At 45.0% G+C, this 25,062-nt stretch overlaps 1 protein-coding gene across 10 annotated transcripts in view; it reads left to right on the top strand.

Moving 5' to 3' along the window:
* The window catches only part of Amotl1 (angiomotin like 1), a 79,167-nt gene that overhangs the window by 13,434 nt on the left and 40,671 nt on the right, over positions 1-25,062 (top strand). For 3 of the 10 annotated variants that reach the window (XM_048344081.1, XM_048344077.1, XM_048344072.1), the window contains exons 1-3: positions 8,387-8,534; positions 14,169-14,318; positions 17,885-18,806. In XM_048344081.1, the coding sequence (XP_048200038.1) occupies positions 8,486-8,534; positions 14,169-14,318; positions 17,885-18,806 (1,121 nt within the window). In that variant the 5' untranslated portion in view covers positions 8,387-8,485. Of the gene's footprint in view, positions 1-8,386; positions 8,535-9,816; positions 10,587-14,168; positions 14,319-17,884; positions 18,807-25,062 lie in introns of those variants that run through there. The other 7 variants (XM_048344080.1, XM_048344082.1, XM_048344075.1 and 4 more) reach the window with 6 other exon arrangements.

Here is a 25,062-nt window from a genome sequence, read left to right as displayed (position 1 = left end):
AAGATGTCTTGTCCTCTTCCTATGGGCCCCAGAGGGAGATGACAGGGAGGGAGTTCTCACTCCATTTTAACTTTTTCTCAGGATGATTGCAGTGGAAAATTCAATTCCCTCCACAGGAAACCTCACCCTACCATAGGGTGTGGTCCAATCTCCAGGCTCCAGCAAAACAATCACAGAAGATGTCAGCCTTGTTGCAGTTCCCCACATCTGGGCAGCATGATCTCTCCCATAACTGATTCTTTAGGGCATATCAACTCATTTCATCTCCAGAACAACTCAGTGAAGCAGATAGAGTGGCTTTCATTTTATGAAGGAGAAAAAAGAAGCTCAGAACAGTTAAATGATCTACGCAGTGTCACACGGTTGCTGAGAGGTTTAGATTGAACATATCTCTAGAATCAATCTCAGTTTCTTGCAGGGAGGAATACACAGTTACTCTTCTTCAGGGAGATTTTGTTGTGGACATAATAAAATAATATTTGCAGAAATACAGTGTACTTGTACCTCTGGTTTATACATCTGCAGATTCAACCAACTATTTTTTTTTAAAAACTTATTACACTGAACATGTACACACTTTTTGTTATTATTTCCTAAGCAATACTGTGTAACTACAGTATTAACATAGCATTTGCATTGCAATAGGTGTAGGTAATAGAGATAAAGTTTGTGGGAGGCTGTACATAGGTTATATGCAAACACTAAGCCATTTTAAATGAAGAGCCTGAGAATGTATAGATTTTGGTAACCCTATGAGTGGTTGTGGAGCCACTTCCTTATGGGTATAGAGGGTTGATAGTATGCCGCAGAGAACCTGGAGTAAGTGACTGTTTAGGACATGATTGTTAATTAATTGCGTTTTATTTTATTCAAGTATTCAGTATGCTCCAAAGGAATTTTCCATAATGGAGACTATTATATCCACATAAACACTTCTTAGCTTACTGCAGCATTGAACTACTGCTCTGTATAGCAGCCATGCCTAGACAGAACATGAAATCTCTCATGGTTCCTTATGGTATGTACTGACCCACTTTTTTTTTTTTGACACTGGGTCCTGAGGTTGTGGACCTGGCTGGCCTAGAATCTGTGGTCTTCCTGCTTCTACCTCCTAAGTGCTAGGATGTTAGGTGTTGGCCACCACTTCTGGTTTCTGAACCACTTTTGGAGGAAAACAAAGTTTAGCAGAGCATATACTGGAGCAGGGCGGTAGAAATCAGGCACAGTATGGAAGTATCATGGAAGGTAACTGGGACTCAGATGAGTGTGTAAGATGGATCACTGTGACTTCCCTAAATTTGCTTGCAGTGATGTTATGCCTTGTCTAGAAGTGAAGTTTCCTAGTTGGGAAAGAGAATGAAGTCAAAAATGGGATAATGACAATTAATTATAAGGGATAAATGGTCATCTACTTTGGTTGAAACAACAGAAAATAGAGCAAAGAAAGGATATGGAATTCTGAGATAAAATACACACACACACACACACACACACACACACACACACACACGGACATTTTCTTTACCAAAGATAGTAGCTACTCATTCTCAAACATCTATAAGCATGATTCTACAGCAATGGTGCTATTTTACTAATTGTTGAGCACAAGGAGTCTTGGTCATTTCCAGGCTTCTATTTCCAGTATGGTTTTTGGATCACCTTCTTACTGGATGAAAATTCTGGAAGATGGACTGTTTGTTTCTATCATGTTCCTCTAATCTGTTTTACCTACTACAGTGGACACATTAAGTTGATTTGCTGTCATTGTTTAGTGTTTCGCTCATGCCCTTGTCCCCATTTCTTCCCTCTTTCCTTGCCCATTTCTCTCCTCTTTCTCTCTCCTTGCTCATTTCTCCCTTCTGTCTCCTTGCCCATTTCTCCCCTCTGTCTCTCTCCTTCCCCATTTCTATCTCTGTTTCCTTAGGTCACTCTTCCCTTCTTCCTCTTCTTTCTCTCTGACCTTCCTTTTTCTACCTGAAGTTGGAATATGGAGAGAAAAAAAACAAGACAGTGCTTATTTTCCCAAAGTCTTTTGTCAGAATGTAACAGGTCTCATTATAAAAGGGGATTTTAAAAAGTGTTTGTTGGCACAATGAGAGAAACAGATGTTCAAAGATGTTTTTGCTGTCTCTTACCTCTTGCTCCCTGATGAAACACATTGCTTTGTCACCAGAGCACACTTACTTATGTCTGAATGTTTATTTTTCTTTAATTCTCTCTTTCTTGTCCCCTCAAGTCTAGCTTTGGTAATGTTATTGACTATTTAGTTAGTCGTATTATTTTCATCATCTTTTCAGAGCTATGAAAAGGACAAACAAACTACCCCCCTCCCCCAAAGGCCACTAGGAAGAGTGGGCATGGTAGCTGCTTCAGATCACTTTGTAACAAACAGTAAACATACTATAGAAACTTCACATTCTCAAGAAAGTAGAAAGGAACTGGAGGAGTAGCCTGGTCTGGAATAACTCTGAGGAAATCTTAGGAGGGATTGTGGGAAGGAAAAAGGAAATGATGTTCACTTACCAGCCTGCCAGAGCTCCTTTGCTTCCATCTCCAAAGGTTTGCTGTCTGTGGCCGTCAACCACAAACAAATGCTCATTATTACTGCTCTTATGGTTGGGTAGCCAAAAAGCTTAAACTTTCTCTTTTCAGAAAAGATTGCCCTTTTGAGAGTCAAACCAAGACTCTAGCCTCTGAATATTTCATATGGATGGAGGACTGTAGCAAATCAATTTTCATTTTGCTGTTGTTCTGTTTTTTCTCCACCCCCTCCCCATTTTTTGGACAGGGTCTCACTGGGTAACCCAGGTTGTCCTCACATTGGTGCTTCTCATGCCTCAGCTTCTAGGTGTGCAATCCCACACCTGGGTGGCAGGCCATTTTATGTGTAGGTTAGCTTCGTGTCTATGCACTCCTTCTACCTCCTTTACTGACTTACAGTGGTACCTGACAAGCATTCTCCTTCAGTTCCTTATTCCCCTTCTGCTGCTTTCCATTCTTGCTTGCTTTTCTCTACCTCCCTCATCACAGTTAGGGATGGCTTCTTTCCCACAAATCTAGGCCATTTCTATTCCCTCTTCCTGGACTATTCCTGGTTGCTCCATATGGGGTCCTTGCAGGGTCCAAACTCCCTTTGCTTCCTTAGAGATGCTCACATTCAAGGGGAACTCTGAATGGGCTGCTTGCTCAGGCTGTTCCTCTTTCTTCCTCCTCCTGTGGTTAAGCCTTCCTGTTCTGAGGTTACAGGCATACACTACAAACACTTTGTTTTTAATATTGGTTGTTACATTGCCATGGTTTTAGAAACTTTAGTTTGTTTCTAGTTTTATAATAAAAAAGTCTGTATCATTGCTGGAAATAAAATAGGATTAGTTTTTTGGTTCAAGAAAGGATAATACAGCAACTGCCATCATATGACATGTTGATGACACATGGATAGAAAACTGTGATTCACTGATAGACTGCTTTCTGTCAGTATACAAATGGATTCACTCAACAGATCAGTGGAATGGTCAATATAGTTAGGAGTTTGGGAGTTTCTTGAAGCCAATTCAGTTGTTTTCAGCCAAGGGAAAATTAAGGGACTAAAAATGATTTGTCAATGTCTGGAGATGTTTTCATAAATGGGGGTCAAAGGGACTGGTTGCTACTAGCATCTGACAGGTAGAGGCTATCCTAGAATGCATAGGGCAACCACATGAAAGAAATTCTAAGCCCCAATGTCAGTAAGTGCCCAAGATTAAGACAAGGTGAATTAACCAACCAGTCAGTACTCCCACGGTTTCTGTAGTAATGAGAATAATTATCTTTTGTTGAATTATCCTTTGTTGTTACCATATACCAAGTTCTTTATATTCACAGCTCTTTTGTCTCATGCAGAATCTGATCCCAGGTTAGTTTGTAGCTATTGTCTCTACTCCTTGTCCTTATCTATCTGGTGTTGGTGTAATTTCTCTCTGGACACGATCATATTTGCTGTGTGTGTACACGCGTGCGTGCGCACATGTGTGTGCTTGTCTACATGCAGGTCCTGGGGCTTGAACTCAGGGCCTGAGCACTGTCCCTGGCTTCTTTTTGCTCAAGGCTAGCACTCTACCACTTGGACCATAGCACCACTTCCAGCCTTTGATGTTTACATGATACCAAGGAATTGAACCCAGGGCTTCATGCATGCTAGGAAAGCACTCTACCACTAAGCCACATTTCCAGCCCTGCTCTCGCCCTTTGAGCCACAGCTGTTTCTGGCTTTTGGTGATTAATTGGAGATAAGAGTCTTTCTGACTTTTCTACCTAGGCTGCTTTCGAACCTCCATCCTCAGATCTTAGCCTCCTGAGTAGCTAGGATTACAGGCATGAACCACCAATGTATATCTGCCTTCTTTCCCCCCCAGATTAAACATAGATCAAACGACATGTTTAGTGCCTATTAGTTAATAAAACTCATAAGAGAAAGCAATGAGACAAGGAGACTGGTATGTCACTGCAAACAACCAGATAAACAGGCTTCCAATCCAAAACTTAGCAAGTGAGCCAGGCTCCCCATTGGGCTACTAAATATTTATTGGGATTTTTTTTTCATAATTGAAGCAGAATCCTTGGAGAAGAGTTTCCAAATGATCCATTCAGTTATGTCACATTTGATTTTTCCTAGGAGTTGTTTTTTTCACCCATAGAGAGCTGCTATTTCCAGACCACAGGGTATCTTGCCTTTTTTTTTTTTTAACTCTTCCATTCTTATTCCATCTGGTCCTGGCAAGGGCTCATCCCTCTTTTCACAGTACTGATGTACATCCAGCACCCAAGGGCACTCTTAGTGTTCCCTGAATTATGCCCCTGTCAACTGTTGGCACAATGAGTACAGGGAATATGTCAGAATCTCCAGAGGAGGCATGCACTGTGTGAAAAAGCCTATTCAAGAACATGATTTTATCTTTGGAAACAAGCCGAGGAGTACAGAGGACTGAACAACTATTGTCTTTGTAAAACAGAGGAGTGAAAGGAAAGCTTGGAAAAAAGTATTTTGCCTGATGATAATACAGTGGTGCTCCCTTATGTAGGCTAGATATGTTCCAGGATGACCTGGAACTTTATTGCCAAACAGGTATTATCTTTTTTCCTATACATGCATATGATAAAGTTGAACTTACTAAATAGGCATTGTAATAGATTGAGTAAACTATGAAAACAGAATAAGGAAATCTGCTGGGAGTGCTATTTTTCAGGGGGGAAGAAAACAGTGTGACAGAGTGGGTGAAATTGATTGGAATACTGTGTAAATATGTGGAGATGTAATGAAATCTTTGTATAAAACTAAGCCAATAAAAAGAGAAATAATGAGATAAAATAATTCTCATAAGGAACTGTCGTAGAAGTAGGTGTAGTTCTGTGTCTTGGGGTATTCTGTATTGGTCACACTAATGGGTGGGTAGCATATTCTGAATGCATACTGTGGACAAAGATGTGCAGGCAGGTCAGAACTTGTCACACTGTTCACAAAGGCATGCAAATCTTAGGATTTTCTTTTTAATCTTAAAATGTTCCTTTTAGCATTTCTGGACTGCAGCTGACTGAGTTAAATGCCACACAGAAAGAGAAAACACAGATAAAGGAGGACTTATTATCTGTGAGGACATAAACAGGGACTTACCAAATCAGGTTTTGGTATGACCATTTTATGTTTATGAAGAGGGTAAAAGAAAAAGTATTGAAAAATGTAATATATCCCCCCCCCCCTTTTCTTAAAAAAAAAAGGCACACTGTGTATGCACGGCAGTGTATGCGGCTTTTTGTGGGTCTATGGCTATGCTTGAAACATATTCCTTTCAGCACTTGGATTGCTTGGAACCGATCCTTGTATATCTATCTGTGCTCCTATACTGTTTTTTTTTCACCCTTAATAAGTTGCATCACCCTTTGCTTCTAGTAGGTTAAGTTCTGATGTTGTCAGTCAATGTTTCTGGAAAAAAAAAAAAAAAAGCAAGATCACCAGAACCCCAGTGAGCCAGTGAGAAATGTCAGGATGCTGGAACTGACCTGTTTGAGCTCTGGGACTCTACCCTTAGGCATTCTGAAATCTGGAGGTGAGACAGGAGGAATTTAAATGTTGACATGCTTTGGTTCATAAATCACACTTTGCAGCACTGGGGAACTTGGACTTTAAAATATCCTAACTTAAGTCAGTGCTTATGGCTCAAGCCTGTAATCCTAGCTGGTAGGAAAATAGAGGAGAACAGAAAAGGAATAGGCCAGACTCAACAACAGGTGATGATTGTTTATTGGGGGCACAAAATTTCCCGCAGGTTTGGCGGTTGTGTGAGGGGATGAATTTGGGACCAGGCACATATGGGGACTGAGCAAGGAGGCTGAGGTTACTGAAAGTGCCATTAGGTCTAGGAAGTTGGTGGCTTTTCCTTGGGCCCACCCAGCTGGGCCTAGGTGAACTGCCCTGCCTGCATAGCAAAGCAGGTTCACAAATACCTGAGGCTTTGCCTGGTGTCTGTATGAGCCTGGGGCAATAGGGTGGGGGTCAATCCTTCACTAGCCTACTCTGGAGGATGAGACCTGAGGATCAAGGGAGATCAGAAGCCAGCCCAGTCAGAAAAGTCCCCTTGAGACTCTTTCTTATCTCCAAATTAACCACTCAAAAAACCAGTGGTGGGGCTGTGGCTAAAAGTGGGGGAGCACTAGCCTTGAGCAAAAGAGCTCAGGGACAACACCAAGGCTCTGAGTTCAAGCCCCACAAGCAATAAACAAATACATAAAAAATAAAAATACAACCATTTAACTTTTTCTCCCGAAGCAGAAGTGATTTTGGTTAAAGTAGCCTGATTCTTTTCAATAATTTGTTCATTTAAGTCATTGTGATCTACATATTATAGTAACTGTCTTAAGGGAGGATGGGCAGTAGCTGATTCTTTTGTGGTCATGTCCACCCTCTTGCCTTTGCTATTTGCCCTCTTCCTCCCAGCAAGCTCTGACCCACCCTTAGGGTCTACCGTGCAAATAGTTTAGTGGATAGTTAGAACCTGGATGGGAACTTAGGTTTATTTAGATGCCTTCATCACCTCAACCCCCCCCCCCCAACTTTTTCACAGCCGTTACCCTTATCAGGAACATCCTGATAAATATCCTATTTGGGAATTAAAGAATGTTCTTTGGCCGTTCAAAAGAAAGCTTAGAAAACATTGCCTGGTACAATTCTGCAGGGGTTAGCAAGTGGCTAATTTATAAAGGGTGCTGGCTGGTCTTTAGCGGTGTGTCTGTGAACACAGACCCCCAAAGGCACAGAGGTGGCTCACGGCTCAGCTGCTAGTACAGCTTGCATACATTTTCCTTTTCTATTTTTTAAATAATTGTGAAGCGATGAAGGAGCTCAGCATGAGAAGGGGGAAGTGGGCAGGACTCGGCCTGCGCCCCACCCATGCGATAACTTGGGACCAACGTGAGCCCACGGGCGGCGCCAAGCCCTCCACGGCAAGTCTTTTATAGCTTTGTGTGTTGTTTTTCCAGAGCTGAGGACCGAACTCGGGGAGCCTTGCGCTCGCCAGGCAGGCGCTCTTCCGCTGAGCCACGGGTCTGGGATCTGTGGCCACGGGGAAGCCGACTTCCCAACACTTCCTCTGCCCCCTCCCCCCAGCGTCTACGGGCCCCAGCGCTTCCTACTTCCCCGGCTCTCGGCCCGCGTTCGCTGGTGGCCGCCCTCTCGGTTCTCTCCCGTCGCCGTCGCCCATCCTTGCCTTGAGCCAGGTCTGGGTGCCGCCGCTTCCCCTCTCGGCTCCGAAGCGCGATCGTTCCAGGAATAGCTCGCCGCTACCCGACCGCAGCTAACTCGGCCACCTCCCCAGCGCTCTCCTTGGCCCGGGAAAGCCATTTTCAGCGGGAAGAGTACAATCTCGCTTCACACCTGGCCGGGTCTGTGGTGTCTTTTCTTTCCCTGGCTCCCGTCGCACCTGGCCCGCTCCCCCTCAGGGTGGAGGCCAATGGCACGGGCGTCCGCCGCCCGCGATGCTCCCGGTCCTCTCACCCCCACCCCCAACCACGCCGCACACTCCGCCGCCTCCGGGGCACCGGCCGGGCCGGAGCCGGACGTTCGGACTTCGGGCAAATCCCGGCCGCGAACTCGGCCAGACGTGGGAGGATACCGCCCCGAGCCTGACGCGGACTCCGGCGCGGCCCGGCAGTGCGGGCCCCGAGGGGCGGCGGCGGGCGGGCTTTAGGGCCGCGCGGCCGGGTGGGACGCGTTTGGGGCAGCCCGGCCCCAGCTACCCACGGGCGGGCGCGAGCCGAGCTGCGCGGAGCCCGGGGGGCGGCGGCGCGGGCGAGGCCCGAGGCGCGCGGACCCCGCGGAGGGCGTCGGGTTCCGGGCGGGGGCGGGGCCTGGCCTTTCCCGGCTTCCCGCGTGGCCCGGCCGCCCGTCGGGAGCCGCCCGCGCGCCGCCCCGCCGGCGGCCGTCCCCTCGCGCCGCGGGCCGCGCCATGGTCGCCCCATGTGGAGGACGAGGCCGCGTCGGGGAGCTGCTGGGCCGGCGAAGGGAGGTAAGCAGGCCGGAGGCGCCCGAGATGCCCACTCGGAGGGCCCGTGCCCCGGCGTTCGCGGTTCCCCCCACCCCCGCCCCGCGCCTCCAGATGTTGCGGCTTAGGCCACCGACCCGTGGCGGGAGCCCGTGAGGGCCCGCCGAGGGGTGGGGGTGGGGGGCCAGGGACCCGCGCCTCTCTTCAACCCTGGCCCCGCGCCGCCGCCTCCCTGGTTCTGGTGCCCACGTCGCATGTGGGAACGGCCAGGCGCCCATCGAAGATTGGAAACTTGTGCCCATCACCGGGGCCGCCCTTCCCGGAGGGCGCTGCCGAGGGGCCTGAGCCCCGGACGCCCGGGTGTCCCGGCCTTGGAAGGAAGGGTGGAACGGGGGGGGGGGGGCGGGCAGCTTCTCCCCCGAAGCCCTTCCAAGCCCCTGTGCCGGCTCCAGGTGTCCATCCTCCCCCCGCCCTCCCCGGAGCCCCTTCTCCCGCCCTAACTCCCCCTCCCCCGCCCCCTCCCCCATCTTTCCTACCCTCCTCCCTCGGAACCCCCTCTTCCCCCCCCCCCGGCGCCCACCCCTCCCCCGGTGCAGACAAAGACGCCGGCGGCCCTTCCCGCCCCCTCCCTGCTGCGGGGTCCGGCTCTTGCGAGCGGGCGGCGCCGGGACCCCCGGCCTCGGTCCCAGCAACCCCGCGCCCTTTGTTCTCGCCGGGACTCGGTTCGGGGACGGCCGGGCGGTCTGGGCCCTCTCCAGCCTGCCGGGCCCGCTAGTAAGAGTGGTTTCCGGGGACCGTGAACTTTCCGTGCGGAGCCGGTCCTCCGGGGACGGGACGACTGCGGCGAGGGGAGGCGCTGCCAGCCCGAGGTGGGGGAACGGGGCCCGAGGCCGGGGGCGCCGGGAGGCTGGGGGCGGGGCCTGAGGGCCGGGGCCGGGGGCGGGGGGGCGGGGCGGCGGAGAGCCTGAGGCCCGGGGCCGGAGCCGGAGGCCGAGGGCCGGGGCGGGGCCCCCCTCCGGGCCCCCAAGGCCAGGCCGAGCTCGGCGCCCGGTTTCCCCTCTGACTTCCAGGCCGCGGCTCCAGGCCTGGCCTGCAGGCTGGAGCAATGCTCTTCCTCTGGAGTTGGTGGCTGAAGACCACCGGTTCCTTGGGCCTCCCCGGCCTTGGGTGCGGGCGTACCGACCCCGCAGGGCCAGCGACGTCTACCGGCCCCCGAGGCATTGCAGCCGGGACTGGCCGTTCATCACACTGCCGGTCCTTTTGACTACCCAAAACAGTGCCCCTATGTCACCAGAGGGGACTAAAGCCAGAAGAGAAAGATATGAATGGCTACAACTCCAGAAAATTCCCTTCCTTGAAACAGCAGAAAGTCGGGCTTGAAACACTCAATAATCATGGCTCCTTGCTTCCGAAACTGGGCCGTGGGTCCCTGCCAGAGTAGCTAAGATTTCGTCTGGCCGGCACTTCTGGCCCCAGCCCACTGGCACTGAAGATCCAGATTCATGGTTCGGGGTCAGGATCACAGCGTCTTGAAGAATCAGAGCTCTGAGCCCTGAACATTGTACAGTAACTGTCTGCTAGGAAACTTTTTCATGAGAGTAATGTGTGAAGATTTAAATACATTTTGAACCTATCTGAAGGGGATTGTAAAGGGCCAGGGAGCACCAGTTGGACCAGAATGAGGACTAGGACCAAGTGGAAGGCTCTAGATTAGATACCTCTTCACCGGTTAGAGGTGTCTGGTCAGCCAGAGGGGAGGACATTTAGTTCTTTCATAGTCATAATTTTGCTTTTGCTTTTTGTGGTACGTTTTTCAAGATAAATAGAGAAATCCTTGTGCATGTGCAAGTGGACAGGAGAGAGAGGGGTACTACCTCTATAATTCCCTTCTCACTTTAGATGCACAGAATCTTGGGTCTTTTAAGCTCTGCAGATGAAGGGTGAAGAATGCTAATGTACTGAAGGGCATGAGGAAATCAAAGCATTTAATACATCTTCATGAAGCTAATGGAGGACTTTCAGAGTAAATGAGGCTTTAAAGTGCAGACCTTAAGAAAAGCACACGAATGAAGAAATGTGAGCAACTTTATGGGGAGGCCCTCTGCCCGTGGCCAGTTAGTCTGGAACTTCTCACGAGGGTAGGGGTGCTCCTTTATGATGCTGCACTAACTCAAGGTAGAGTTCTGCACAGGATAGCCTCTAAGTGTGATGCTACATTTCTTCAAGTGGAAGTGCTTTGAAAATGATAAAGCACAGTACAGGATTAGGCTTTAAAAATAATGACATGAGGGGCTGGGGATATAGCCTAGTGGCAAGAGTGCCTGCCTCGGATACACGAGGCCCTAGGTTCGATTCCCCAGCACCACATATACAGAAAACGGCCAGAAGCGGCGCTGTGGCTCACGTGGCAGAGTGCTAGCCTTGAGCGGGAAGAAGCCAGGGACAGTGCTCAGGCCCTGAGTCCAAGGCCCAGGACTGGCCAAAAAAAAAAAAATAAATAAATAATGACATGAAACAAGGAAAATTGTAATGGAAATGATTTTTTTAACCAAAAAGTTAAAATTATAAACCTATTAATATTTCTGGTATGTAAATTCTCCTTAAGCAATACTTCTTTCCTTTTTATGGGGGGGGAGAATGGGGTCAGATTTGGAATGTGAGGTGTGGCTGTGTGCACTTTAAATGCATTGGAAAGTTTGGGTCAGGGAAATTTGCAATATTTCGAATAAGTTTCCTTCAGTTTCTTTTCGGTGATTTTGGATGGCTCTCACAATCCAGAAGTCAGAATATAATAGAATCCTTGAAAAACAAGGGTGGTATAGAGGTCAAACAATATTTGATTACAAGGGTTGCTGGAAATAGTTGTTTAGGATTATTGAGGATTTTTTGTTTGTTTGCTGGTGACTTTTTTCTTTTTCTGGGTTGACTCTGTTTTGTCCTGGAGAAGAGATGTAATGTAAATCCTGGCTGCTGTGGGTAAGTACACACTTTTGCTGGAAGGAAGCCACCTGACCTCCTGGCTTATGTATTGGTACCAGACTGAGTTCTCCTATCATGGTGAGACTTGGCTCCACCCTGCAGGCCATGTTTCAAAACATTTCAATATATACATAGCAGCCATCAATATATAGTGTGTTCATATCTGTATTTTGGACCTTCACTGGCCAGTATTACAGGAAATACACCTCTTGCTGGTCATTTTGTTTTTTAGTAAAATGTCAGTTGTGGTTTAAAAAAATTTTTTTAGCTGCTCTAATAGATACTCTGTGTGTGTGTGTATGTGTGTGTGTGTTTGTGTGTGTGTGTGTTCGTGTGTGTTCATGGGTTTGAAGTCAGGGCCTGGGCACTGTCCCTGAGCTTTTTGGCTCAAGGTTAGTACTCTACCACTTTGAGCCACAGTGTTGCTTCCAGTTTTCTAGGGGTTAATTGGAGATAATGGTCTCATGGACTTTCTTTCCTGGGCTGGCTCTGAACCACTATCCTCAGATCTGAGCCTCCTGAGTAGCTAGGACTACAGACGTGAGCCACCAGTGCCTGGCTCTAATGTGTTTTAATATTATTGTGGTTTTAATTTGCATTTCCCTAATAGATAATGGTTTTGAGCAGTTTTTCCTATGCTTATTACTTGCCATTCATGTTTCTTCTTAGCTGAAATGTTTATTTATATCTTCTTCCCATTTTCTAACTGGATTATTTATTTTACTACTGAACTTTGACTTTGTATAGTATAGATGTGAATCCTTCCTCAGGTGTGTGGCTTGAGTATGTATCCTCCCTTCAGGTTGTCTTTCTTTTCTTCCTGGGACATTTGTAGAGTAAATTTTATTTATTTGTTTATTTTTTCTGGTGCTAGAAATTGAACTTTGGGATTGCATTATTAGGCAGTTGCTCTACCACTAAACTAAATGTCTGCCCTTTGTTATTTTTATTTTGGGATAGGACCTCACAAAGTTGCCCAGACCAGCCTGGTGCTTACTATTGCAGCCCAGTTTTGCCTTAAATGTGTGATTCTCCTGCTCTAACTCATATCTTAGCTTACAAGTGTGTGACACCACACCCGGCTAAAGTTTTAAATTTTGATATAGACTATTTTGTTGACTTTTGCTTCAAGGAGGTTTTGCATTTAACATTTAATTTATAGCTCACTTTTATCTTAAGAATTCAAGTTGGAAGTAATGCTGTAGCTCAAGTGGTAGAGTGTTAGCTTTGAGAAATTCAGAGACAGCACCTAGAAATGGCAAAATAAAAATAAAAAGAAGTCTTAGATATTGACTAGGCATTTAGCATTCTTCAACTATACAGAGTGACATGGGCATGGTTCCTGTTCTCAAGAGCGCCCAGGTCCTGTGGACATTTAACACACATTAGGAACTATAATATAGACACATGGTACTTATGGGGCCCAGGGGATAAATCAGTTCTCTGAGCTGAGAGAGCTCCCTTCAGCCCTCGTAGTGGCAATAAAATTGCCCCTTGCCTTTGATCCAGTTCTTGGATATCTTTATTAGCATCACTCATTCAATGTATATTACTATAAATTCTTGAGTATAGACTGAAGGAGCTGGGTTAGTGGAGTGGCTTAAGACTTTTTTTCTTTAGATAAGATATCTCTATGATAACAGGTCAGCACACATACTAATGCCATTGCACATGTTGAGGTCAAGCCTCAGGAAGAAGAGTACATTCCCTAGCTCAGGGTCTTCAGAATCATTAGTCACTTCCCATAGTTTTGACCTGAGAAATGGCTAAGTAACTCAACTAGGGAGCAATTTCACATAACTGATTTGAAGCAATTGCTGAAAATGTTATTTTTCCTTTAATGGGATTATCTTTTGGACAGGGACTTTTATTTAATAACTAGTGTCACTTCCCAGAGTAAACTAATTTATTTGTGCATTTTTCCAAAAAGAGCCTTAAACTTAATTCTTACACAGAGAAGCCAGAGTAGAGGGAGAAAGCAGGTTCAACCTACCCTGCTAGAAGTTCTCACGAGTGTGGCATGTGTGCTATCAGTATTTCTGGGGTGGTATCTCGTGTTGGTGACTGTGGGACAGACCACAGTGTCACATTTAATTGGAACAGGAAGCACATTCTAGTTCTGTATGGAGCAGATTAACGAGTTGAAAGGCCTGCACTTGGCTGAGGCCCAGAACCTAGGCTCCATGCTGCCACATTGACTTTGGAAACCTTCAAATGAAGCAAAATATACTGTATTCTGTGCTGGAACATTCTCTTACTAGGGCCTAACCTTGCAAAGTGACCACCTCATTTCTATATCTTGCATGTATTTTGGGACATAGCTGTTGTTCTGTTTTAGTTTTCCTTTTCTGATCTCATTTCCTCTCCTTCCCCACCTCCCCAGTTTGCCCATCTGGAACTTTGTGGCTCTAATTCCACAGAGGACTTTTGTTGGTGTTGCTCTTGTTGCCCTTGGAACTGGGAAGTGTAAAAAGCATTTGGGCCTTCACTTAGTGCGTCTTTAAGACTTCTGTTGAGGCTGGGCTTGGAATCATTCTGAATAGTAACTTTGGAATTTTGTGAATCAGGGAAACAGCTTCCATGACCAGTGGAAGTGTGGGAGAGTGACTCTCATGCCTGTGATTCACAGGAAGGAGAAGCACTTCATCAGCACTAACATGAACTTTCCTTTCCTTTTAGTAGCATTGCCTTCCGTCTGTTACAGCCCCAGCAGTCCTGGGCAGACCCAACAAGACTCAAGCTGCTTTTATACAGACTGGCAGCTCTCTTATAGGAGATATGAAGCATCTTCTTTGGTAGAGGCAAACACCAGCATCAGGGAAAAAGTCGGTAAGTCCTACTGCTGTCACTGGTATTGGAACCAGAGGGCCCTGTTTCTTATTTGTAACCCTTATCTTTGACTGCATTTTTCCATAGCTTCCAATTATGTGAGGTCAACTGAAGTCTGAAAATGTTAAATGAAAAATAGCAGGAATTACCAATTTGTATATTTCAGATAACCTCATTGCAGTATGTTCCATTTTATTCGTTTAAAATTTCTGAGTGCCTAATCTGTAAATTTAACTTCATCATATGTGTGTACAGGAAAAAAAGCATATGTAGGATTTGGTAGTACCGTTGGTTTCAGGCACTCACTTGGGGTCTTGGAATATAGCTTCCAAGGATAAACAGGGACTACTCAGTGCATATTTCCCATTATTTCCTTTCCTCCTTTTAAAAATAAACATGTGAGATTATTGGTTTCTTTATTGGAAAGTGCTTTATTTATCATCATGTCCTGTGATGTAAGAACTTCAGAGGTGTATCATTTAGTCTCTAGTTTTTCCTCTAACTCTTTTTCCTACTGTTTCTCAGAATCTTAAACTTTTTTGCAAATAATGAAGAAATTCAAAGACATAATTCAAAACTAGTATGGAAGGAACTACCTCCTTTGTAGTAATTTCCTGTCTGTGAAGACTTTGGAAACTGATAAAGCAATCAGAACATTTAAAAAATTATTTTAGGGTTCTGGGTTTTTTTGTTTTGTTTTGTTTTTTTGGCAAGTCCTGGGGCTTGAACCCAGGGTCTGGGCACTGTCCCTGAGCTTTTTTTTTTTTTTTCTTTCTTTTTTTTTTGTTCAAGGCTAACACTCTTGTCACTTAAACCACATATCCACTTCCAGCTTTTTCTGTTTATGTGGTACTGAGAAATGGAACCCAGGGTTTCATGCGTGCTAAGCAAGCACTCTACCACTAAGCCACATTCTCAGCCAGAACTTAGGGTTCTTTTTTTTGGGGGGGCCAGTCCTGGGCCTTGGACTCAGGGCCTGAGCACTGTCCCTGGCTTCTTCCCGCTCAAGGCTAGCACTCTGCCACTTGAGCCACAGCGCCGCTTCTGGCCATTTTCTGTATATGTGGTGCTGGGGAATCGAACCTAGGGCCTCATGTATCCGAGGCAGGCACTCTTGCCACTAGGCTATATCCCCAGCCCAGAACTTAGGGTTCTTGACAAATGTACTTATAACTCATCTCTGTCCAGTGAAAAAGTAGTTCTATAGTTGAAAATTTTAATCCAAATTATTTTCTATTAGAATTATATTTTTACCTTAGCTTATTGATTTCTTCTTTGAACTTTTATTTAGATTCTTATCTAAATAAGGTTTTCCATTAATTCAGATCTGTTACCCAATGGTAAATGCTCTTTCCTCTTTAGTCTCATACTTTCAACACTTACCAGCATATAATAGCTTTCAAGACATTTTTGTCAAGTGAATGGGTGGGCTCACATTGATCTCTTCTCAGAATGTTCATTGTTTTTTACATTTATCTGCCAATTCATCTTACATGAACTTTTTTTTTTTTTTTTCTGCCAGTCCTGGGGCTTGAACTCAGGGCCTAAGCACTGTCCCTGGGTTCTGTTTTGCCCAAGGCTAGCATTCTACCACTTGAGCCACAACGCCACTTCTGGCTTTTTCTATATATGTGGTGCTGAGGAATTGAACCCAGGGCTTCATGCATGCTAGGCAAACACTCTACCACTAGGCACATTCCCAGCTTACATGAACTTTTGACAATCTATTTTTATTGTTGTACTTTTGGGTTTATGTTTCAATTACAGCATGCATTCCTTAAAGCTAAGGGATAAGTCTGACTTGATAGTCTTATTTTTCAACTATTTTTCAAATAGTCTTATTTTTCAAAATTATTTGGCAGAAAAGCCAAATAATTTGCCTGAGATAGCAGTAAGTTTTTGTTTTATTTATTTATTTACTTAATTTATTTTGCAAGGAGTTAGGGCAAATCTTAAGATCAAAGCTCAGTTTCAGGGGGCTGGGGATATAGCCTAGTGGCAAGAGTGCCTGCCTCAGATACACGAGGCCCTAGGTTCGATTCCCCAGCACCACATATACAGAAAATGGCCAGAAGCGGCGCTGTGGCTCAAGTGGCAGAGTGCTAGCCTTGAGCGGGAAGAAGCCAGGGACAGTGCTCAGGCCCTGAGTCCAAGGCCCAGGACTGGCCAAAACAAAACAAAACAAAAACAAAGCTCAGTTTCAGGGTCTATAAAATTGTTCAGAATTTTCTTGGGGAGGCCTATGCTGGGGCTTAGACTTGGGGCCTTGTGCCCATAGATAGATGTTCTACTGTGGAGTCATGCCTCCAGCCCTGTACAATTTCTTAGTTTTTCCAGCAGTCGCCTACTGGATATCCCTATGTATAGGCCAGTGTTATAGGTAGTGGGGACATAACCCCTGGCATACTAGACAGCTTTCTCTGCCACTGGAGATTGGATTTGGAGAAGAGGTCAGAGGCTTAGGATTAGCAGGCTGTCAGGATGCCTCAGCAACTGGTACTTGTACTGGAGTCAGATCCTGGCTCTGTGATTTACTTCATCTAAGTGTCTTTGCTCACTAAATTGGGGGGATTAACATCTTCATCATAGGATTATATGTGGAATGAATAAAATAACACATAGAAAGACCTTTGTGTAATGCATAGCACCTCATTTATAATTTTAAAATAATTCTTTGAAGGGATGAAGAATTTAGGAGGGAGGTATAGCAAAGGGAGTTAGGGAATAAGTACACAGAGGTATGAGGAGGAGCAGCCTGGATACTGAATTCGGAGAACATTCAGGAGGAGCATGAGCCATGTCAAGTGTGTAGGAGGCCAGATGTTTAATGAGAGCTGGATACTCTCCTTGGGCTTTGTTATTAATCAGAGCATTTGAGATTTTGGGTGTGTAGGTTGCTCACTGAAGGCAACTAGAAGACAAGAAAAGGAGAGATAAAGTGTAACAATTAGAAGTCTGTGGTGGAACCCTCAGAAGGTAGTTTTTTTTGTGTATGTTTGAATTGGTTTGAGCTTTTAAATTTTTTATTTTTTAAGATGGGAGAGAGTTGGATATGTTTACATGGTGAAGAGGAGGGACCTGTGGAGAGATTAAAGGAAAAGGGCGGGGGGCTGGGGATATAGCCTAGCGGCAAGAGTGCCAGCCTCGGATACACGAGGCCCTAGGTTCGATTCCCCAGCACCACATATACAGAAAACGGCCAGAAGCGGCGCTGTGGCTCAAGTGGCAGAGTGCTAGCCTTGAGCGGGAAGAAGCCAGGGACAGTGCTCAGGCCCTGAGTCCAAAGCCCAGGACTGGAAAAAAAAAAAAAAGGAAAAGGGCGGGGGCGGGGTTGAAGGATACAGAAGTTTATGAGTGAGTGCAGAGAGGGACTGAAGAATAGGGAGGGAATGCTGGGAGTTGGAGAAATAGGTCCATGAGATATCACAGGGGAGATGAAATTGATGGTATATTTGACATTTTGTCTTTAAATGTTACTGTAATGAAAATGTTAATTGTTTGCCACACACAGATACATGCTTTCTGGGGAATGGCCTGATGTTTCTTTTCTTGTGTTTATCCTTTAGTTGAAGATCCTCTTTGTAACTTCCTGAGGATCTCAGAGGTGGAAATGAGAGGTTCAGAAGATGTGGCAGCTGGAACAGTGTTACAGCGGCTGATCCAGGAACAACTGCGCTATGGCACTCCTACCGAGAACATGAATTTGCTGGCCATTCAGCACCAGGCCACAGGGAGTGCAGGACCATCCCACACAACAAACAACTTTTCTTCCACAGAAAACCTCATTCAAGAAGACCCACAAATGGTCTACCAGTCAGCACGCCAGGAGCCGCAGGGTCAGGAACACCAGGTGGACAATACGGTGATGGAGAAACAGGTCCGGCCCACGCAGCCTCAGCAGAACAATGAGGAACTGCCCACATATGAGGAGGCCAAAGCCCAGTCACAGTTTTTCAGAGGGCAGCAACAGCAGCAGCAACCACAGCAGCAGCAGCAGCAGACACCTGTGGGCCATGGCTACTACATGGCTGGGGGCACAAGCCAGAAGTCTCGCACCGAGGGGAGACCCACAGTGAACCGTGCCAACAGTGGACAGGCACATAAGGATGAGGCTTTGAAAGAACTAAAGCAGGGTCACGTCCGCTCTCTCAGTGAGAGGATTATGCAGCTGTCATTGGAAAGGAATGGTGCAAAGCAACACCTCCCTGGCTCAGGGAATGGAAAGGGATTCAAAGCTGGAGGTGGACCCAGTCCAGCCCAGCCTGCTAGTAAAGCCCTGGACCCTCGCGGTCCTCCACCCGATTACCCCTTCAAGACCAAGCAGATGGTATCCCCAGTCAGCAAGAACCAGGATCATGGACTTTTCTACAGCGACCAGCACCCTGGGATGCTCCATGAGATGGTCACACCTTACCCTGCCCCTCAGCCTGTGAGAACGGAAGTGGCAGTCCTGAGATACCAGCCTCCTCCAGAGTATGGGGTCACCAGGTGATTATCAAGCCTAGAGGCTCAGTTCAGCAACTCTGTTCTCAGTGCTTACTACTTTCAAGGCATGTTAGTTCTCTTCACTTTTTTTTCACTTGTGCATAATATTTAATAAGATGATTTAGGGCTAAAATTTGTAGGCTGGAATAAAGTGCAAGCAACTGGGGGTTCCCTTCATACCCAGCAGAGGTTGACTGGCGAAGGAAGGGTGTTAGAGAGCAGCTTTCCATGTGGCCCTTTGGAGCTCTGCCTAGAGGCCTGCACAAGAGCAGCCTACCTGACTGGCCTTGTAGAGTGTCCAGGTTCCTGGAACATGTTTATTATAAGGGCTTTATAGTCTGCATTGTAGATTTAAAGGAAAAATGCTAGGATGGAAGTATAAAAGAAACTATGGAACAGTCATTTAACAGATGGACACTAAAGCCTGGAAAGATTAATAAATGTCCAAAGCACAAGCTCTCAGGCCACAAGAGGCTAGACACAAGTAGCCTGATGAAGGGCATCTTCACTCTCCTGACCTAATTCCTCTTGTAGTCTTTTAAAGCTCTTTTGGCTGATTCATAGATTCAGCAACACTTCCTGAGGATGTACTATGTAGCCCTATGCCAAGTTCAAGTTCAAGATAAAGATAGGGTCACTGCACCAAGCACTTTGTACCATCATTTCCAGGGAAAGTAGTATTGACCACAGTGTGTTTAGGAGAGAAGTATGCAACAAGTACTAAGGGAATAGACAGAACAGTATTGTTCATAACTAGAGTAGAACTAGAGATAGACCGTGGGAATTTGCCTGCAACAAGGGAAAAAACACAGAGCACAGCTGGACTAGGTATGTTAAGAATGACAGATGATGTGTTTGAACAGGAAATTCGCAACAGTGGGTCCCGGTCATACTAAGGAATTTAGAATTTATCCATTAACAGGGTCAAAGTGTTGATGCTTAAGGGCTGAACATTGGCTGTGTAGGATGGATTAGAGGAAAGACAGGAATCATGAGGCCAGAGAATGAATGAGGGTAGATGAAGCTTGAGGCAGTAGGAATAAAGAAATACTATATGTTAAGAGAGTCAGGAAAGCTGAGCACTGGTGGCTCACACTGTTAATCCTAGAAAATCAGGAGCCTGAGATCTGAGGATTGCAGTTCAAAGCTAGCCCAGGCAGGAAAGTCCCCATGAGATTCTTATATTCAGTTAACCACCAGAAAACCAAAGTGGAGCTATGGCTCAAAGTGCTAGCCTTGAGCAAAAGAGCTCAAGGACAGTGTCCAGACCCTGAGTTCATGTCCCATGACCAACGAAAAAAAAAAAGAAAAGAGAGTCAGGGAAATAGAATTGATAGGATTCTATGATTGGTTGAATATCGGCGATGAACACAGTAGTTGGGAATAGGGCAGTTTGAAAGGCCATTAGGAGAGAATTTGGGAGTCACCAGTGTTTGGATGTGGCTGGGTTTATGCAGGAAGAACATAAATCATGAGAAGAAAAAACTCATGTCCCCTCTGTACCTGGTTGTATCACTCTAGGGGTCCCCATGAGAGCTCAGTGGTGGGTTGCTGGGTGTGCTCTGTGGCATACATACCTTCTACCGCCAGCATACCCTGGGTACATAGCTTCTGGAACAGGGGTCAGTGGAGCATAGCAGTACATGCTGGCAAGCCTCCTCCATACTCCCTAGCTCTGATGCATGGCTGCAGTAGGTGGGGAAGGCTTGCTCTGAAGCAGCCAACTGTAAGGCCCCTGACGGACAGTGGAACACCTTCTTCCTAATGGAGCTGAAGATAACGTCACAGGGGAGTATGAGACAGGGCCTGGGGCACTTCTTTGCTTTCATGGCTCCTATTTCAAAGGAGAAATTTAAAAAAGCCATTAAATCTCTGATATTTTCATCATAATGGTTTACCTCACTTGTTTTAAAATACTACATGGTGTTACTTGAACATCATTCAGACCTTGTGATTTTTCACTTTTTCCCTGAACATTTAACTCAGCCTCCACATAGCTCAATAAAGGGTGAAATAAAGTTGCCTATCTCCATAGTGTTTTTCATATTTGTTAAGTGGCCATGTTGTGAGCCTGGCTGTAGCCAGCTAGCATGGCTCCAATGGTGCAGCTCTTGGCTGGCTGGGCACACAGAGCTGCCTGCACTCGTCCTGTTCTGACATCACCTTATGGCAAAGAGTTGGACTTGAAACTCAGCATTATGTGTGTTCAGCTTAATTTTGACCCAAGAGACAAGCAATCCTGAATTTTACCAACATGTTCTTCTGTTGGCTGTATAAATTCCATATCACAGACTCTTAAGACCAGAGGAAAGACTTCTGACCGAGGTCACCCAGTTCCATCCCCCTGCCCAGTGCTGCAAGCTTGAGCACAAGATTTAATGAATACTAGTGGTTTGGCTCAATTCATTATGCTTTGAGATTTCTTTTCATCTCAGACAGATCTGAAGAGACAAGTGAGAGAATTTAGGAGAAAAACAAGAATTTGGATTTCTTGTTTTCATTTCTGACTCACTGTTGGTTATATATCCCTCTCTTTGCTGTGATGCACTGAAGAAGAGTTGTCTGGTAGACGATACACTAGTTTTCCAGAAGCAGAAAGAAGAGCCATGCCTCTTAACTAATATTCTGTTCGTCTATGAATATTTTGTTCATCTATGACTTTTAGTGTATAGCTACTTAATAAAAGCATTAGGATGCAAGTGTTTAGTCCAGCTCTTCTGTCCTAGGCTAACTAAAACATCTTCAAGATAGTGTTAGAGCCAGAGGTGCTGTGGATTTCCTTCCACAGATCTAGATTCGCACTTCTTGTCTCATGCCTGCCTCCAGTACCCCTTTTCTTCTCTTTGGTGCAAGGGATCTGCAGTGTACTATGTTAATTGAGGAGAACTTGTGATATGACTAATTTCCCTATTTTCCCTATGACTATTTTCCTTATAAAAATGTGTTATCCAAAACAAATGTGTTGTCCATTTATTCTCCAGAAAACACCCTGGTTTTGTTTTGCTTAGAATGCAGTCAGATGTCATTTCTGGGAAGATGAGAAAGGACACTGCACAGAGAAGGGAGAGAGTAATGGGGAGAGGACAGCCCTGGAGGGCATGTGAAAATTAAAGATAATTCCATCCTTAAGGAATCCACATCAACCCAGCAATGCAGCAGCAACACTGTTTAGCAAGAATAGTCATAAAGAAACGTGTTAAGTGGAAGGTCTTTCTCTTGGTGGGATCCATGTTTAGCATGTGCTGCATTAGAAAAAAGAAACTTTGGAGAAAAAAGAAACTTTGACCGGGCTCCAGTGACTCAGGCCTGTAACCTTAGCTAGTCAGGAGGCTGAGATCTGAGGATTTCAGGTTGAAGCTAACTCAGGCAGGAAAGTCTGTGAGACATTTATCTCCAATTAAACACAAAAAACTGAAAGTAGAGCTGTGGCTCAAGTGGTACAGCACTGGTCTTGAGTACAAAAGCTCAGCCCAGGCTTGGGCCCAAGACTTGGCAACAAAAAAAAAAAAAAAAAGAGAGAAAGAAAAGAAAAGAAAAAGTAAGATACTTTGGTGGTCCCATAGTTAGAAGTGGCTGAAGGAAGGAGGAGAGTTTTGAGTTATGTGTGTGTTTCCAAAATGGTAAATTACAATTTGCAGCTTATGCCATAGGGTCAAAAGGTGGTAAACCAGATTTACATTTGTTCAGTTAAAAATAGTGTGTTTCACTTAGTGAAAGTAAGGCCATGGAGACTTGTTTCAACGCCACCATGAAAGCACGTTAGAATATCAGCATCAGAACTTGGGAGGTTCTGTGGTGTTTAGGCTTACCGCTGGGTAAGACAAGTAAAATGCCCTTTGTTCTGACACAGCTCTGCAGTGTGGGAATTTTAAGAAGTTGGGGTCAAGATCAAGTTACTTTCAAGAAACTTGTCAAGAAACGACAATTCCATCTATAATTCATTAAAGGAATGACTTTTCTAAACAAGAGAGTTATCTGTATTTACCTACATAGCAATCATTTTGATTTTAGTTTACCCAACCATCGAGACTTGATTTTAACATTTATGAAACAGGTTTGCTTCACCAAAGGAATTCAGGTGGATAGTTTGATGTGTTTGGGAAGTTTCTAAGGGGTTTCAGTTCTGGTTCTCCCCTGATGTGACAGCAAACTAAGTTCCCAAAACCACAGTTTCACCTCTCTCTCTCCCTCCCTCTCTTTCCCTATGTGTTTCTCTCTTCTCTTTCCTCCTCTTCTCTTCTCCCTCTGTCCTACTCTGTCTATGAGTGTTTCACTGTGTTGCTCAGCTGGTCTTGAACACTTGAGCTCAAGTGATCTCTTGCCTCAACTTTCTAAGTAACTGGGCTTATAGGCATGTACTACTCTTGTTTTTATCCACAATTTGTTATAGCCATTTTTTCTTTAAACTAACTGACATACTTCCACAAATAAAACATGCTCATTGTGGATAGTTGGGAAATACATGTAATTCCTATCATTTTACTTGTTCCTCTAAAAGACGGAAAATAGTAATCACCTCAGTGATAATCAGAGATAATCAATTTAAACAAATTGTTTACTATGTAGCTTTGAGAGTCAGAAAATTCTAGAAAATATTGACAGTTGCAGAACTCCCAATAAATATGAAGTGTTCTTACTGAATGAAAAGTATCCAAATTTGAACCTTTCCATGGCAAAAAAGGCCTTTATCATTCCATTTTTTTTCAGTTTTGTTTATAGTTTCTTCTCTTCTATGCTGCATATGTATTACTTAGGTAATGATTTATGTTTTAACATATAGCTATGCACATTCATTATTGAAAATGTGTAAAGAACAACCAAGTATGAAAAATCAGAAAAAACCCATTAACCCTTTGCTTGGAGGCCATTGCCTTTAGTCTGGGGCTTTAGTTTTATTTTAATTTATATTTTATATACTGAATTTTTACATAGAAAAAATTCTAATATGTATTATATCTTGGGAAATCTTTTTAAAATCCTTGCTTAGGGGCTCAGTAAAAGTTTATGGAACTGAATTGTTAATATTTATAAACCGAAAAAATACTTTCATTATATTTTGTTGTTTATCAGTTTATGTTGAAAAATAGGTATTTAGCCACTTCTGCCTCTCTTTTGTGAATTACTTAGCTAGATCATTCATCTGTCTATTATTTTTTTCTTATCATATTTTACAAGGCTTTGTCAGCCAACCATTTTTACTAAAGATTGGGCTGATGGCTAAGTGTAGCAGTTGTAAAGTTTATCATATTGAACACAGTGTATGTTTACTACTCAGGCCATTCACGTGGGCCTGGGACTCCAGGGTAGGACAGCCAGTTGGCATTTCTCTGCTCTCCAAGGTGAGGATCTGTGGTGCAGTGCTGTACAGTGCGGGCTAGCAGAGCATTGTCTGATGGAATTATAGTATGAGCTTCATGTCTCATGTAAAGATGTCTAGCTGCCACTTTTTTTTTAATGTGTGCTTGTTCCAGGGCTTGAACTCAGGGCCTGAGCACTGTGGCTGAGCTTTTTTTGTGAAATGATAGTACTCTACTACTTGAACTACAGAGCCTTGTGGCAGCTAATTGGAGATGAGCCTTATGATTTTTCCCTGCTTGGGCTGGCTTTGAACCACCATTCTCAGAGGTATGAGCTACCAGTGCCTGGCTCTAGCTGCTTCTTTTTTTTTTTTTTTTTTTTTGCCAGTCCTGGGGCTTGGACTCAGGGCCTGAGCACTGTCCCTGGCTTCTTCCCGCTCAAGGCTAGTACTCTGCCACTTGAGCCACAGCGCCACCTCTGGCCATTTTCTGTATATGTGGTGCCGGGAAATTGAACCCAGGGCCTCATGTATACGAGGCAAGTGCTCTTGCCACTAGGCCATATCCCCAGCCCTGTTTTTTTTTTTTTTTTTTTTTTTGGCCAGTCCTGGGGCTTGGACTTAGGGCCTGAGCACTGTCCCTGGCTTCTTTTTTGCTCAAGGCTAGCACTCTGCCACTTGAGCCACAGCGCCACTTCTGGCCATTTTCTGTATGTGTGGTGCTGGGGAATTGAACCCAGGGCTTCATGCATGCTAGACAAGCTCTCTACCACTAAGCCAGATTCCCAGACCCTGACAATGCTTCAAGTGTATATGCATCATTTCATTTAATTATCAGAATTCTGAGATGGATACTATTATTGCCACCACTTAAAGGCAAAGAACAAGTTAAAAACTTAATCATGATTATATGGCTAACGTAGCAGAACCAGAATTCAACCCCAGGGTGAATGTTATTTCTTA

This window comes from Perognathus longimembris, chromosome 3, assembly GCF_023159225.1.
Source record: "Perognathus longimembris pacificus isolate PPM17 chromosome 3, ASM2315922v1, whole genome shotgun sequence".
Taxonomy (NCBI): Eukaryota; Metazoa; Chordata; class Mammalia; order Rodentia; family Heteromyidae; genus Perognathus; species Perognathus longimembris.
Note: the sequence above shows the minus strand (reverse complement) of the source record. Positions and strands in the feature narration are given on the sequence as shown.